Here is a 17,340-nt window from a genome sequence, read left to right as displayed (position 1 = left end):
CTATACTATGATGGAAACGGAGAGATTGCATTACATACGTAGGCAACAACATGTTCTTAGATGCGAGTCTTATGAGAATTTACGTAACCAAAAAGCTCAAGGAACCACTAATATCTCCAATGTCGGCCAACGTGTCATATTACCTTCGTCCTTTACTGGTGGCGCACGCTATATGCTGCAAAACTATTTGGATGCCATGTCACTATGTAAATGGTTTGAATATCCAGATTTTTTCATAACCTTTATGTGTAATCCCAAATGGCCAGAGATGAAAAGGTTTCTTAAGGATACTTCACTTCAACCAGAAGACAGACCTGATATACTATGTAGGTTGTTCAAGATCAAGCTTGATGCATTTATTAAAGACTTAAGGGAGAATCAAATTTTCGGCAAAGTTCAAGCATGTAATTAAAATTATATTTTTTCATTATTGATAAAACATTACTCTTAATATAGTATATTTTTTTATATGTTTTTATTGTCTAATCATATTTTGTTATTTTGCCAAATATTTTGCAGATGTTTATACCATTGAATTTCAAAAGAGAGGTTTGCCGCATAGTCATATATGTTTATTTATGCATTCTAACAACAAGTTACCCATTGTTGAATTTATTGATTTGATAATTTCCGCCGAGATACCAGACAAAATTGAAGAGCCAGAATTGTATTCACTTGTCAATGAGTTCATGATTCATGGTCCATGTGGAGATAAAAATATCAATTGTCCATGCATGGTGGATAAAAAGTGCTCTAAAAACTTTCCAAAACAATTCTTTAATCATTCGTCTGTTGATCAAAATGGTTTTCCGTTATATATGAGAAGAAACGATGGTCATTTTGTAGAAAAATCGGGTGTCAAGTTGGATAATAGAAATGTTGTTCCATACAACAAATATCTATTAAAAAGATATCAGGCACATATTAATGTTGAATGGTGCAATCAGGGATCTTAATCGATAGAGCTTCAGTTGTTGTTGTACCAACAAACAATGGATGTGAAAATAATGATGCGGTCGATGAAATAGCTGAATATTACGATTGTAGATATTTATCTGCATGTGAAGCATCATGGCAAATTTTTAAATATGATGTTCATTGCAGGTATCCTTCTATAGTTAGACTACCTTTTCATCTTCCTAATCAACAACAAATTGTATATGGTGAAGACGATGATATCGACTATGTTCTGGACAAACCTTCTGTTGCTGCTTCAAAGTTCACATCTTGGATGGAGTGTAATGCAATTAATAGTGAAGCACGAGAACTTACATATGTAGAATTCATTCGGTTTCACCTAATCTTGGCGAAACTTATTTTTTAAGAATTCTTTTAAATAAAGTTAAAGGTCCGACGTCATTTGATGAAATTCGCACGGTAAATGGTGAAACATATTCTTCTTTTAGAGATGCTTGTTATGCACTCGGGCTATTAGATGATGACAAGGAATACATCGATGCAATTAAAGAAGCAAGCCATTTTGGATCTGGTTTTTATCTACTCTTCTTATTTGTCACATTGTTGATGTGTAATAGTATGTCTAAACCAGAGGCCGTTTGGGAAAATACATGGGAATATTTTGCGGACGGAATTCTATATAACCAACAACAAAGGTTCAAGTCTCCAGGTATTTAAATTTTTTCCCTTCATTTCTATTTAAAATAATTTCTTTTTCTTATCAACACCCATTACATAAGTATTATAAATATTATTAAATATTATATTTTATATTTTGTAATTAATTTAAAATTTATGGTGGAGATCACTCAGTGAAGATGAACTTAAGAACTTAACTTTGTTCGAAATAGAACAAATTTTACTTCGAAACAACTCCACTCTCAAAAATTTCACAAAGATGTCTTACCCAGATGTTGAATCAGTTTCTTCTTCTAACAATCGACTTATCACTGAGGAGCTAGATTATGACATTCCCGTTATAAAGAATGACTTTGATCGTATGTTTCTTGCATTAACAAATGAGCAACGTAACATTTTTCTTAACATCTTGAGTGTTGTTAAAGAAAATAAAGGAGGTGTTTTCTTCGTTTATGGTTATGGTGGAATGGGTAAAACTTTTCTCTGGAAGACAATATCTGCAGCAATTAGATCTGACGGTAATATTGTTTTAAATGTTGCTTCAAGCGGTATTGCTTTGTTATTATTTCCCGGTGGTAGAGCAGCACACTCTCGATTTATACTTCCATTTGAACTTACAGAAGATTATGTTTGTAAAATAAATCCAGATAGTGAGCTAGCTAGCTTATTAAGAAAAACCTCTTTGATAATTTGGGATGAAGCACCTATGGTCCATAAACATGCATTTGAAGCTTTAGATCGAACTTTGAAAGATGTACTGAGGTGTCGAAATTCTAGCATCTCAAATATTCCTTTTGCAGGGAAAGTTATTGTATTTGGAGGAGATTTCAGACAGATTCTACCTGTTGTTCCGGGTTGTCACACCCCGCTAAAGCGGAAACACGAGGCGTGGCAGTATAAAAGGTTTCATAGCAAAAGTTAAAAGACAACACCAACCATAGTATTAAAAAGCATTACAAATTTACAATGAGTTTGAACAAATTTTTAAAAGAAATTACAATGTAAACTGAAATACAACACATGCGAATGCTCCTAAAAGTGAAGTGTCCCTAAGTGCCACTTACTCGATGATTCCTGAAAAAGCATGTAAAACGAGCATCAACTATAAAAATAGTTGGTGAGTACTCACATGTTTATAACATAATATAGTTTGAAATCATGATAATCTGAATATTGATAACAATTTCCATAAACAAAGTTCATTTTTAAAATAAGTAAATAAGTTTTCATGAATAGAAGTTCGTTGCTAAAGCGAATAATAAACTTTCCATAGATAGAAATATATTGCAAAAATGAGTAAATAAGTTTGCATAAACAAAGTTCGTTATCATCATGAGAGATAAAGTATGTTGCCCAAATGAGATGCAACATTCATATTCTCATGGAAAATAAAGTTTCCATAAATAGAAATATATTGCAAAAATGAGTAAATAAGTTTGTATAAACAAAGTTCGTTGTCATCATGAGAGATAAAGTATGTTGCCCAAATGAGATGCAACATTCATATTCTCATGGGAAATAAAGTTTCCATAAATAGAAATATATTGCAAATATGAGTAAATAAGTTTGCATAAACAAAGTTCGTTGTCATCATGAGAGATAAAGTATGTTGCCCATATGAGATGCAACGTTCATATTCTCATGGGAAATAAAGTTTGTTGCTAAAACGAGATACAAGGTTCATATGTGCATAATGATTATATCATGAGTTCACAACCCAAGCCTAATAACCGAGGGTTCCCTCTTCTATGTCTATCGCTAACATAGGGAAATATGGTAAAATGCACTCAAGCGAATCGTGCGAGTGAGGAGTTGTCTACCTCCTAATAGCGCTATCCATAATGACCATAAGCTCAAATGAGTTAATGAGTTGTGTGAACTGATTCCAGGCACTTAAACGCGATAAGGCCTCATGAATTAACAATAGAATACACATACACAACAACATATAGCAACCAAGTTTGATACAAGTCAAAGTAAATACAACGAACAATAAACAGTTTTTGGACATGCTTTTCCACCCCAAAACATTTAAAACCCGAAAATAGGGGGATTCGTGAATACTCACAATGCTTTGAGATGATGCATACGATGACTTGAACTACATTCCACTTGTGCTACTATCAATTCCTACACAATGTTACACACTAATGAGTCTCTAATAGAAAGTCAATCCTAGTATACTTGCTACTATAATAGAATTATGTCAATATTGTGTCAAAATTTAATATTGTTAAGTTACAAACATTTTCTAAAATGGTGAAATTTTATAAATCATGTGATTAAGATAATTTTGGATATTATTTTCAAGATTTTTGTAATATTAATTAAGGGTATTTCAATACATTTAAAGGTGTTTTAAACTCCTACAAATCCAAATTATTATCAAACAATTTCCAAAAATTCTCAAACTTTGAATTTCATTCTAAATAAAGTAGAGGTCTTCCAGAAAATTTCCTTTGAATTTTTGATGTGATTAACTATTTTTCCCAATTTTTAAGCCTTCATAACAATATAAATTCGTGAAAAATAGTATACAGATGATAAAAATTCCAAAATTTTTTATAATACTTCCATTGAATATACTTAAGGTGGAAAAAATATAAAAATGGGTTTCTAAATAGTTTATCCTGATTTTATGATTTTTGTGCATTTATTCTAACAAAAATGGAAATAATTAGAAAACAGTTTCCAAAATTGCCCAAAATTTTTGTAACACTGTTATTACACATATAGAAGCTGTGAAAAATATAAAAGATATTTTTCAGTTAGTTTTGCTATTTGTCTTTGTTTTATTCTCTTGAATAATCATTAATTGGTGAATAATTATCAAACAGTTAAATTAAATTACAAAAAATTTTGTAAACTTCATTTACAGTGTACATAATCCGGTAAAAATACCAATGGTGATTTTTATATAATGTAATCCGATTTTGTGGATTTAAGTGTATTTAATCTTAGAAAATAGAAGAAAAATTGCATACTGAATAGAAAAATCATTCAAATTTTTAGTTAGAGTTCTAATATATTACAAGATCTTCTGGTAAATTTTCATGAATTTTGTATTAGTAGACTTATGTTTCCCATTATTAGTCCATTATAAATACAAAAATCAGGGAAAAATATGTATGCATTATGAAAAATTCTGAACATATTTTTCTAAGTATTCCACATGAGGTAGGATCTGCGAAAAATATTATATAGCCTTTTCACATTCCCTAAAATGGATTTATGATTTATTTTAATTAAACAAAAAGAAAATTCAAAACCATACCAAACAGTTACCAAAATCGATGAAACTTACTGAGATGTCATCATTTACTTTAGGGGTCATCCACGAATTTACCTTATTTTATTGCAATAATTATAATAATTCGAGAAAAAAGAATTATTTTCTGAAAATTTACAGATCGTCTTATTTTATTAGTGGGATTCTTGCAAAAATAGGATTTGATCAGAAAAGTGTAACACCCAAAATATTTCAAACTAATTTAAGCTTTCAAAAACAACCCAAGTTCCATTCGTTATTACAAAAAGGTTTCCAAATAGTTTATTATCAGAGTATCCCATAACAACATCATAAAAGTGAGGAGCGGTACGATCACGCCTTTGCCTTGCCACGATCTCCTGATGTACCTGAAACAATAAACTGAAACTGTAAGCCCGAAAGCTTAGTGAGTTACCCCGAAAATACCCATACACATACAACCATACACATACAGAAATGAATAGCATACTATGGGTCCAGTCAACCATCGGGTTGGAATACCCCTGGCCCTCAACCATCGGGTTGGAATGCCAACATACTACGAGTCCAATCATCCTCGGGATGGAATACTCTCGGCCCACAACCATCGGGTGGGAATGCCCACACTCCTACACATACAATACTACTATGGGTCCAATCATCCATCAGGATGGAATACCCCAGGCCCTCAACCATCGGGTTGGAATGCCAGCATACTACGAGTCCAGTCATCCTCGGGATGGAATACTCTCGGGATCAAATACTCTCGGCCTACAACCATCGGGTTGGAATGCCCACTCCTACACCTACAATACTACTATGGGTCCAATCATCCATCAGGATGGAATACCCCAGGCCCTCAACCATCGGGTTGGAATGCCAGCATACTACGAGTCCAATCATCCTCGGGATGGAATACTCTCTTCCCACAACCATCGGGTTGGAATGCCCACCTACTATGAGTCCAATCATCCTCGGGATGGAATACTCTCGGCCCACAACCATCGGGTTGGAATGCCCACCTACTATGAGTCCAATCATCCTCCGGATGGAATACTCTCGGCCCACAACCATCGGGTTGGATTGCCCACATACTATCAAATAAACATGTGCACCTATATCATATAACCATATAACAGTCTACCAGACAACATACTGGGGCCCTATCATCCTCGAGATGGAATACCCTCAACTACCATAACAAGCATGTGCACATATAACAGGTAATCTCCTACCAGCATACAGACAGTCAGACCTAACTATAGGTCACTAACCATAACCACATCTGATCTACCAAGATACTGATCTAACCGATCGTACTAGCACGTAACCATCCTATCTACCAGGATACCAAGCTATCATATCACAAAAGTAACTATCTCGAATAACAAATCAAAGTGCCGGCCTTGGTGCCTTACACCCTTGAATATAGTGAGGATAACTCACCTTGAAATGCTGAACTGAAGAGGTAAGATCAAATCCTCTGCTCACTGCCACGAACTCCACCACCTAACACTTGATGAAACCATATCTATAAGTGCCCAATTTACCAGAATACCCCTGGAAGTCAAACTGGTCAACTCTTGGTCAAAGTCAAAGTCCTGGTCAATGTCAACCTTCCTGGTTGACCCTACTCGCCGAGTCAACCTAGTGACTCGCCGAGTTCATGAACTCAGAAACCCCACAATTCGCGACTCGACTCGCCGAGTCACCCCATGACTCGTCGAGCCCTTCAATCCGAGTCTTAGCCTGTCCAACTCACTCAGTCCACTCAACTCACTGATCTGCATCATAACCAGGTGGGTTAGGGTTTGCGACCCAACTCGTCGAGTGCAAGAACAGACTCACCGAGTTCACTTAAGTCATCCCCAAACAGAGGATTTCAGTCCATCCCACTCCTTCCAACTCATAGATCTGGACTCCTAGGGCTAGTTTTACACGTAAAGTTTCCAACTTTACGTGCATGCAAGGTGGTATTTGCTCAACACAAGCTATAGAGAAGGTCCAAGACAAGACTGCTCACAAACATGCCAAAGGGCTAATACTTTATGCTTCCATGGACTCAAACAAGTCTAGATCTGAAGTTGTAACCCCGGATCTAGTCCCAAAACCCGAAATAGATTCCAAACATGTTAAAAAGCCCCAAATCATCATCCATGAATAGATCTAGAAGGGAAAAGCTCAAGTTAACGACTTGTTACCTCAGAAATGTGCCCAAGATGAAGTAGATTCTGGATCTACACGAACTCCTTAATGCTAGCCTCTTGATCTACAAGTTTCCTTCACTATAATCCTCTTCCAAAGCTTCAAATCACTCAACAATGGAGGTTTACACTATTTAGGGTTTACTGACTCTCAAGGGGTAACAAAGAGGCTGAGGTGAGGACATAAAGTCCTTTAAATAGGGTGCAAACCCTAAATTTTAGGTTTTTCTCTTCCCAGCACTTACTCGTCGAGTCCCGCCGCCGACTCGGCGAGTCGGATCACTTAACAGGTGCCCGACACTCGCTCAGACTCGACGAGTTAAGACACCTACTCGTCGAGTCTACTCCTTTATTTACACATAGCACCCCGAACTTATATTACTGAACTTGGGATGTTACAACTCTCTCCCACTTAAATTAGGCTTCGTCCTCGAAGCCTGCTGCAGCACACGATTTTGGATAACACTCCTACATTGCAGCCTCCAATCTCCCAAACCAGCCCAAATCTCTTCAGGAACTACTACCGCGTCCCTTCTAAGGACAACTCCTTCCTGAGCAGGATCCCTACCTATTGCTCCAAGCTGTCCACCGACCTCTTCTCCTTGACATCCACACCCATCAATCTAAGTATCACTCGGTGATACTTCCACCTTCCTGCCATGCACCCAGTTTCATGACTTGCAAAAGTTGGATACCACTATAATTCACTGGGCTTTCTTTCATAGTACTAGTCTTTCCTTCCCTTTCCAAAACTGGCGATAACCCGGGTAACTTGCAATATTGGAAACTCATCTAGTTCCCTTCCTGCATCTAGTCCCTTTCCGCGCTGACAGGACGACGCATCCTTCAGCCTCCGAGCAACTCTCATGAACAACCAGCTATAACGCAAAAATACTCATACCTGGCCCAATCAGCCTCGGGCTGGAGAACCAGGTACACCTACGACGGGTCCAGTCATCCCTACGATGGTATACCCTCATATCCTTACGCATGTTTGGCCCAATCAACCCTCGGGTTGGAATACCAAACACATCAGGTCCAATCAATCATAGGGTCCGGTCATCCTCAGGATGGATTACCCTAGATTGGAATACCACTACATACATAAGCCATGCCTACAACCATACTTGGTATCCAAGGATCTATCCTTGCATCTCCTTCAAACTTTTCTGATTCGACACAACCGAGCACACCCACCCAAATCTCAACAATATGCCCAATCTGAACGCGCTCCTACAACAGTCATAATCACACAATCTCTATGCCCACAGCCCATGACTGAAATACCCTCACATGGTCCTCAGCATAGGTCTGGATTGCTTCCGAGTCTGTCCACCCCGCTACTTCCACTTCTGCTGTCCAAAACTCCATTCTGGAGATGCTCACCTCCTTCACCTCCAAGGAGGCTTAACCCACGACCTTGCAGCATCGGTCATTGCCACAACATCGAAACTTCTCTCTACACTATCCACTTGTAGATCACGATGCCATTCCATAACACATATACTCAGAACCTGAACATACAACCGATAACCTATAAAAAGTTCTCATCACACTTCCTCAACATATCTATCACTTGAAGACAGGCCTACTGATTGCTATTAGCATAGCAGTGCACTTTATACCTGCACATAGATCTACCATTCATACAAAGTCTTCAGAATAACTGGGCCGTCTCCTTACTCCACTCTAGTAACCGCCATCCAACTGCATCAGACAGCATCTTCCAATGCAAATGCCTCATCTGAGAATTTCCAATTCTCCCCCACTTAGATTACTAACTATTGATTACTGGCGGCGAAACTGGTACGCGACTCAATTGTCCCTATCCAAGGCAACGAACTTCAAAGTATCCGAGTTCCTGCTGATGATTTCTGAATCCCCGAATCACGACTGCTCGATCTGGTCTAACGATTTTTCCTATCATATCTCTTTCTCTTGAATGAACCACCGGGTCCTACCCATCTATGATCTCTTAACCATACAATCCCCCTAGCATCTCCTATCCTCTAATAACTCACGCAGAGAGAAACGGAAACTCGTAATACAAATATGAACAAAAGATAGGAGAAAAGACATACCGGCCGTCACCTCTGGCATTGTCCCGGTCTCCTCGGCCATCAGCTGATAGGCATGCCCTTGAGCCTTCGGAAGCTTTGCTCTACCCTGACCCCCGTCAGTAATCCTCAAAATGGCTGGTGCTGGGGCCGGCACTGGCCTGGCAGCCAAAAGAGGACATTGGGCCTTCATATGGCCCACCTGATCGCAATGATAACAGAGTCAGACTCCGGCAGCTGGAGTCTGCTGTCTGCAGTCCCTGGCTATGTGACACTCCTTGCCACACTTGTGGCACCAAGAAGAAGACCAACAACCTCCATCATGCACCTTGCCGCACTTCCCACAAGTGCGACTCCTCTGACTCCCCTATCGATAATCAGTGGCCCTCAACCGTTTCGTCGCAGGCTGAGACTGCACCGGGGCCTGCCTCTGCTCCCTCAACTGGAGCTCGATCTCTAACTCGCGCCGCCTGGCGGCCTCTTGCAACTCCAACAAGGTATCACATCTCTGCGTAGACACGAACTGCCTGATATCCCTCTTGGGCATACTCAGATACCGGGTCATCTGAGCCTGCTCCGAAGCAAACTCAGGGCAAAACACCGCCCTCTCCGTTAACATCCTGGTGATCTCCGTCACCGACTCTAAATCCTGCTTCAGCTCCAAAAACTCCTGAGCCAACCTCTCCCACTCAACCCGCGGAACATAACGAGTACTGAACATGTCCCGAAACTGATCCCAAGTAACCGCAGCCCGCTGCGCGTCGAAGTATGACCCCGTAGTCAATCTCCACCAATCCTTCGTCCCTAGCCTCAACAGGTTCAGAGCACACCTCACCCTCTAATCAGTAGGGCATAAACATGTGAAGAAACATCCCTCCACATCCGACAACCATATCATAGCAACGATCGGATCCTGAACCCCGTCGAAAGTAAGGGGCTTCGTATTATCGAAGTCCGGATACTGAAAGCCCCGACCGGCTCCTCCCCCTACCGCTGCTACAGTTGCCGCGACAGCCGTCTCTACAAGAGCTGCATAGCACTCATCAAAGTACTCAACCATGGCGGTCTTGATCGACCCAAAAATTTCCGGTAACTGAGCCCAAAACATAGCAGCAACCTCATCATGCAGGATCTCACGAATCTTGACATCCAACTCCTCCGTCCTCATCTGGCCAATGACCTCGGGTGGTGCCGATCCATCCTGACCACCCTCTCCTGACCCTGATCCCGAACCGGATCCCGCCCCGAAGCGTCTCGTAACCACCATACTGAAATACATCCAAAAAGGACATTAGACATTCCTCATAACAACCCAGAAACTAGCTCCCAACCAAAACCCTAGGGGTTGTGACTTCCTTGATACGCGTATGGGTCCTGTGCTTTCAGTAGTACGGGCCCATACTACCTTCCACACCTACCCATATTTGTCCCAAGTATCACCACAACACCCTAACAATACACATAAACATAGCGAGCGCTCAATCCTCACTCCTAGAGGAAAGCTAAACATCTCATACTGACCTACTGGTCCCACAACTCACCCATCCATGAAAACTTCCACCAGCCCTGCAGCACTAGTGTATGCTAGTCATATATAACGCTGGACCCTATAGACTTTCGAATATCCAATCCTACCCTAAGCTCCCAATCAGACAAGAACATAACATAAGGCCAAATCAAACATTCTCGGGCTATAAGATCTTAGTTATGTATAACCGTGATGCATACACTAAATAACTACAGTAATTATGTCAATTTCATATAAAGAGAACCCTAGGCTAGCAGACATCATGTAATCAGGAAATTCTATCATGCAATTCCTGAAGATCCCTAGCCTAGTACTAGCATGATGTTCTATCATATCACATAATATCAAATATCTGTATGGTATTTTGGGGTCTACTTACTGGCTCCTGCTGATCGTACACCCTGCATCCTCCTTTACTTATTTTGAAAACCATTTTAGAAATCATTTTGAAAACCTTTCCTTGATTTGAGACTGGATTCACACGAATGTTCCTCCAATTCACTCAAACCAAGGCTCTGATACCAACTTGTAATAATTGTTATAATAATTATTTGGAAACTTTAGTGGTCATCCACGAATTTACCCTATTTTATTGCAATAATTATAATAATTCGAGAAAAAAGAATTATTTTCTGAAAATTTACAGATCGTCTTATTTTATTAGTGGGATTCTTGCAAAAATAGGATTTGATCAGAAAATTGTAACACCCAAAATATTTCAAACCAATTTAAGCTTTCAAAAACAACCCAAGTTACATTCGTTATTACAAAAAGGTTTCCAAATAGTTTATTATCAGAGTATCCCAGAACAACATCATAAAAGTGAGGAGCGGTACGATCACGCCTTTGCCTTGCCACGATCTCCTGATGTACCTGAAACAATAAACTGAAACTGTAAGCCCGAAAGCTTAGTGAGTTACCCCCAAAATACCCATACACATAACACCATACACATACAGAAATGAACAACATACTATGGGTCCAGTCAACCATCGGGTTGGAATACCCCTGGCCCTCAACCATCGGGTTGGAATGCGAACATACTATGAGTCCAATCATCCTCGGGATCGAATACTCTCGGCCCACAACCATCGGGTTGGAATGCCCACTCCTACACCTACAATACTACTATGGGTCCAATCATCCATCAGGATGGAATACCCCAGGCCCTCAACCATCGGGTTGGAATGCCAGCATACTACGAGTCCAATCATCCTCGGGATGGAATACTCTCTGCCCACAACCATTGGGTTGGAATGCCCACCTACTATGAGTCCAATCATCCTCGGGATGGAATACTCTCGGCCCACAACCATCGGGTTGGAATGCCCACCTACTATGAGTCCAATCATCCTCGGGATGGAATACTCTCGGCCCATAACCATCGGGTTGGATTGCCCACATACTATCAAATAAACATGTGCACCTATATCAGATAATCATATAACAGTCTACCAGACAAAATACTAGGGCCCTATCATCCTCGGGATGGAATACCCTCAACTACCATAACAAGCATGTGCACATATAACAGTTAATCTCCTACCAACATACAGGCAGTCAGACCTAACTATAGGTCACTAATCATAACCACATCTGATCTACCAGGATACTGATATAACCGATCGTACTAGCACGTAACCATCCTATCTACCAGGATACCAAGCTATCATATCACAAAAGTAACTACTCGAAAAAACAAATCAAAGGGCCGACTTTGGTGCCTTAGACCCTTGAGTATAGTGAGGATAACTCACCTTGAAATGATGAACTGAAGAGGTAAGATCAAATCCTCTGCTCACGGCCACGAACTCCACCACCTAACCCTTGATGAAACCATATCTATAAGTGCCCAATTTACTAGAATACCCCTGGAAGTCAAACTGGTCAACTCTTGGTCAAAGTCAATGTTCTGGTCAATGTCAACCTTCCTAGTTGACCTTACTCGCCGAGTCAACCTAGTGACTCGCCGAGTTCATGAACTCAGAAACCCCACAATTCGCGACTCGACTCTCCGAGTCACCCCATGACTCGTCGAGCCCTTCAATCAGAGTCCTAGCCTGTCCAACTCACTGAGTCCACTCAACTCACTGATCCGCATCATTACCAGATGGGTTAGGGTTTGCGACCCAACTCGTCGAGTGCAAGAACAGACTCGCCGAGTTCACTTAAGTCATCCCCAAACAGATGATTTCAGTCCATCCCACTCCTTCCAACTCATAGATCTGGACTCCTAGGGCTAGTTTTACACGTAAAGTTTCCAACTTTACGTGCATGCAAGGTGGTATTTGCTCAACACAAGCTATAGAGAAGGTCCAAGACAAGAATGCTCACAAACATGCCAAAGGGCTAATACTTTATGCTTCCATGGACTCAAACAAGTCTAGATCTGAAGTTGCAACCCCAGATCTAGTTCCAAAACCCGAAATAGATTCCAAACATGCTAAAAAGCCCCAATCATCATCAATGAATAGATCTAGAAGGGAAAAGCTCAAGGTAACGACTTGTTACCTCATAAATGTGCCCAAGATGAAGTAGATTCTGGATCTACACGAACTCCTTGATGCTAGCCTCTTGATCTACAAGTTTCCTTCACTATAATCCTCTTCCAAAGCTTCAAATCACTCAACAATGGAGGTTTACACGATTTAGGGTTTACTGACTCTCAAGGGTAACAAAGAGGCTGAGGTGAGGACATAAAGTCCTTTAAATAGGGTGCAAACCCTAAATTTTAGGGTTTTCTCTTCCCAGTACTGACTCGTCGAGTCCTGCCGCCGACTCGGCGAGTCGGATCACTTAACACGTGCCCAACACTCGCTCCGACTCGACGAGTTAAGACACCTACTCGTCGATTCTACTCCTTTATTTACACATAGCACCCCGAACTTATATTACTGAACTTGGGATGTTACAAAAAGAGTTTTAGGTATGTATTTGAGAATAAATCCTTTATGAACATATTTGAAAGATTTTAACAACAAACTTTGATCATCTAGCATCTAAGCTTGAAGATCATCACATGAATGTTGGTTTGAAGACCATTCATGAGTTTGAAATATTCAAAATTCGTTTTTGAAAGAAAACTTTGGATGCATGTGGTTTTTTTTCCACCAAAACATGTAGAAAAGTGCATTTCCTTGATTTTGACTTAGGTTTAGGTCATGGAACTTCACCATCTACAACATGCATGTTGTTTTTGGATGAAATCCTACCACCATCATCATCAAAACAGTGAGTAGGTGCAAGTGTTCATGATTTTACAATAGAATGGAGTAGAAGAAGAAGAAAGTGTAAGAAAAATAACAAAACTTGAAGGAAAAGTGAAGTAGAAATCAATTTTACCTTCAAGAACACCACAAGATGATGAGGATTTCGAGTTTGAGGTGTGTTCTTGGACATATTTTCTGGAAAATTTCGTGACTTAGGGTGAGGGTGAGAGAAAATGGTGGTGGTGATGAAGAGTGTAAGAGAGAATGACAGGTAGAGTGAAAAAGTGAAAGTGATTCTTGATATGGGGAAGTGGTGTATTAGGGTTTTCAAGTAAGAGAGATAAGAGAAAGGTCCGAAATTTTGAATGGAGAGAGGTTCTCACTCTTTTAAATTTTATAAAATATAAGTTTATTTTATAAAAATATCAAGTTTTTATAAAATATGCACCTTATCCTAGTTTTCATTCCCAAAACCTTGATTTTTGGCTTAGAAAATAAGGTTAAATACTAGTGACTTAAATTTTATTTCTCCTTGGTTATATTTTCCTAAATTAAGTTATTTTAAATTGATATTATAAAGTCCATACCAAATTTTATGGATTTTTAGGTGTTAAAGTTTATAAATTTGAGATTTTAGGGGTTTTAGGGTTTTTAGGGTCTTGAGAGTTAATAAATATTTGGATATCAAAATAATTGAATTATTTGAGATTTCAAATTATGATAGAGTTTCATAACTCTTTTCTAGTTAAAAATAATGTTTGTAATTCATTTTTACTGGTTTATTAGCACCCTATGTAGTAATTCTGAGATTCAAGCGAGATTGAGGAATCAAGTATACTAGTCCTAGTTTTCAACTTTGACTTAAGTTCCTATGAGACTCGGACCTAATTTATACCACTAAGTCAAGTGCATGATGTGTCTACATGATTCATGCAAAGATGTTCAAGTCAAAGAATGACCCGAATATGGATAGTCATTATAGTTAAGTAGTTGTAGAATTCACATACCATTGTAATATCTAAGTACACTATCCTTCGATTCTACTTGTTTCCAAATTTCTATTAGGTTATAACTTAGCTTCTAGTTACTAAGTCTAGTATGTGTCGTGCATGTACGTGCAACTAAGTTTAGTCAAATCTAGAACCGACATGAATTTTGACGGTTGTCACACGGGTGGCAACAAACAGAACATTGTTAACGCTTCTTTGAGTTCTTCATATTTATGGCAACATTGCAAAGTGTATAGATTAACAAAAAAACATGAGGCTAACTGTTGGAAGGGATCAACCTGATATAGAAAAAATAAGAGATTTTGCAAATTGGCTATTGGATATAGGAGAAGGCAAACTCGGTGGTCCTAACGACGGCGAAACGATTATCGATATTCTGGATGATATTTAATGATCCAGATGATCCTATAGGTTCATTAATTGAGTTTGTATATCCTTCAATTTTGGAGAAGTATAGCAGTACAAATTATTTCCAAGAAAGAGCTATACTTGCTCCAAAGAATGAAGTTGTTCAGGAAATAAACAACCGTTTGCTTAACAAGTTTCCAGAAGATGAGGTTAAATATTTAAGTTCAGATAGCCTATGTCAGTCTGAATTTGTCCATGATCAGTTTGATGCAAATTTATACTCGCCTGATGTATTAAATGGTCTTAAAGTATCCGGTCTACCAAGTCATAAGTTAGTTTTAAAAATTGGTGTTCCAGTAATGTTACTGAGAAATATTTATCAGAAAAACGGCTTATGTAATGACACAAGACTACAGGTGATATCATTGGGCAAACGTGTTATTGAGGCACGTATAATATCTGGAACTAATATTGGAAACTGGATTTTTATTCCAAGAATGTCTTTAAGTCCATCAGAAAAAAAAATTCCCTTCAAATTCACAAGAAGACAGTTTCCTTTGGACGTATGTTTTGCAATGACTATTAATAAGAGTCAAGGACAATCGTTATCGAAGGTTGGTTTGTTTCTCAAAGATCCGGTTTTTTCACATGGGCAATTGTATGTTGCGTTATCTAGCGTTCAAAGCAGAGAGGGATTGAAATTATTAATTTTAGATAAAGATGGTAGACTCACAAATAAAACTTCCAATGTTGTTTATAAGGAAGTTTTTCGCAATTTATAACCAACTTTGTTGTAGCATCTTTTACTCATTTTTAGCAAATCACACTTCATCTATCATATTTATTTATTTATTTATAATTACGTCTTGTATTTTTTTATGTTAATTTTATTACAGAGATCTTTTGTGTGTTTTGTATCAAATCAATTACGATGTTTTTTTGGGTTTTTTTGTCGTTACTTAAACGTATGTTGCATCATATAAAGTAATGACTTTTACAAAATATGTGGATTTACATTTGTAATTAAATACTTAATGTTTACAAATTTACTAAAAATAGAGAACATATCCTAAGAAAAACACCACCATTGAACGAATTTCAAGGTTAATGCCAATAAGCCTAAAAAAGAAACACATGACGTAGTATATCAAGGTAAAGTTTTGAAAAAAACACACGAAAACAACAACAATTTCTATTAATCTAACGAAATTAATACCATGAACGATTAAGGAGTAAAAAGTAAGGGTTTTAAAAATCTCCGTTTCTAATTAAATACTTAAAATTTATTGTGTAATTAAATACTTACAAATCAAAAAGTTATTAAAAAAATACAATACAAGTTTTTTAACTTAATAATATATTATTTATTACATAATTAAATTTTATATTCTATTTAACATTAACACCCGTGGGTTCCACGGGTTTTTCCCTAGTATATATATATATATATATATATATATATATATATATATATATATATATATATATATATATATATATATATATATATATATATATATACTAGGCGTAACCTCGCGCATTGCGCAAGAATGTATTTAAGTGGTTAAAATAATTATGTGAAAAAATAGAAATATGTTAAAATTTATGCTTTTAGTCATGTTTTGGGCATTAACCGAATTATCAAATAACATAAAAATCCATCAACTTATATTTTGATACTATCTAATATAGTTCATACCTTATAAGCTTTAATTTTTATTTTTATAATATCCAATATATATTATAAGTTTTTGTATAACATTAATATAATCTACTTTTCTTATGTCCGATAATATTTTTTGGATAAAATAAGAAATAAGTTGTTTTGAATGAGCTATTAATAAACAATATTGAACTAATAAACTTTGTATTACACTACTTATATTACACCCAAACATCCAATGTTTCATATATGAACTTTCAAATATTAAACATTCAAATTAAGAATGAAGTCATACAAAATATATCATTATACATAAATGTCATAAAGAGTTTTAAAATAAGTCGATTAGTAAATATGATATTTAATTTTAATTACATATTTTGCAAGGCGTACATTTGATTTATGTTGGTGCGTCGAGAATCCTCTTCCTTAATTTGTACCTAAAAAATTAAGGTGGATAGGAATATAAAATAGATAT

At 37.8% G+C, this 17,340-nt stretch overlaps 1 protein-coding gene across 1 annotated transcript; it reads left to right on the top strand.

Annotated features, from left to right (window-relative positions):
- Positions 1–10: 10 nt before the first annotated feature.
- On the top strand, positions 11–15,981 carry LOC145130399 (uncharacterized). Its single transcript, XM_079065205.1, has 6 exons — positions 11–404; positions 520–549; positions 948–1,238; positions 1,343–1,627; positions 1,809–2,407; positions 15,178–15,981. The coding sequence occupies exons 1-6, from the start codon at positions 11–13 to the stop codon at positions 15,979–15,981; spliced, it is 2,403 nt and encodes an 800-aa protein (XP_078921331.1).
- The last annotated feature ends 1,359 nt before the right edge of the window (positions 15,982–17,340 follow it).

The sequence above is a fragment of the Lactuca virosa genome, chromosome 1, assembly GCF_052849685.1.
Source record: "Lactuca virosa cultivar CGN04683 chromosome 1, Lactuca_virosa_CGN04683_v6, whole genome shotgun sequence".
NCBI lineage: Eukaryota > Viridiplantae > Streptophyta > Magnoliopsida > Asterales > Asteraceae > Lactuca > Lactuca virosa.
Note: the sequence above shows the minus strand (reverse complement) of the source record. Positions and strands in the feature narration are given on the sequence as shown.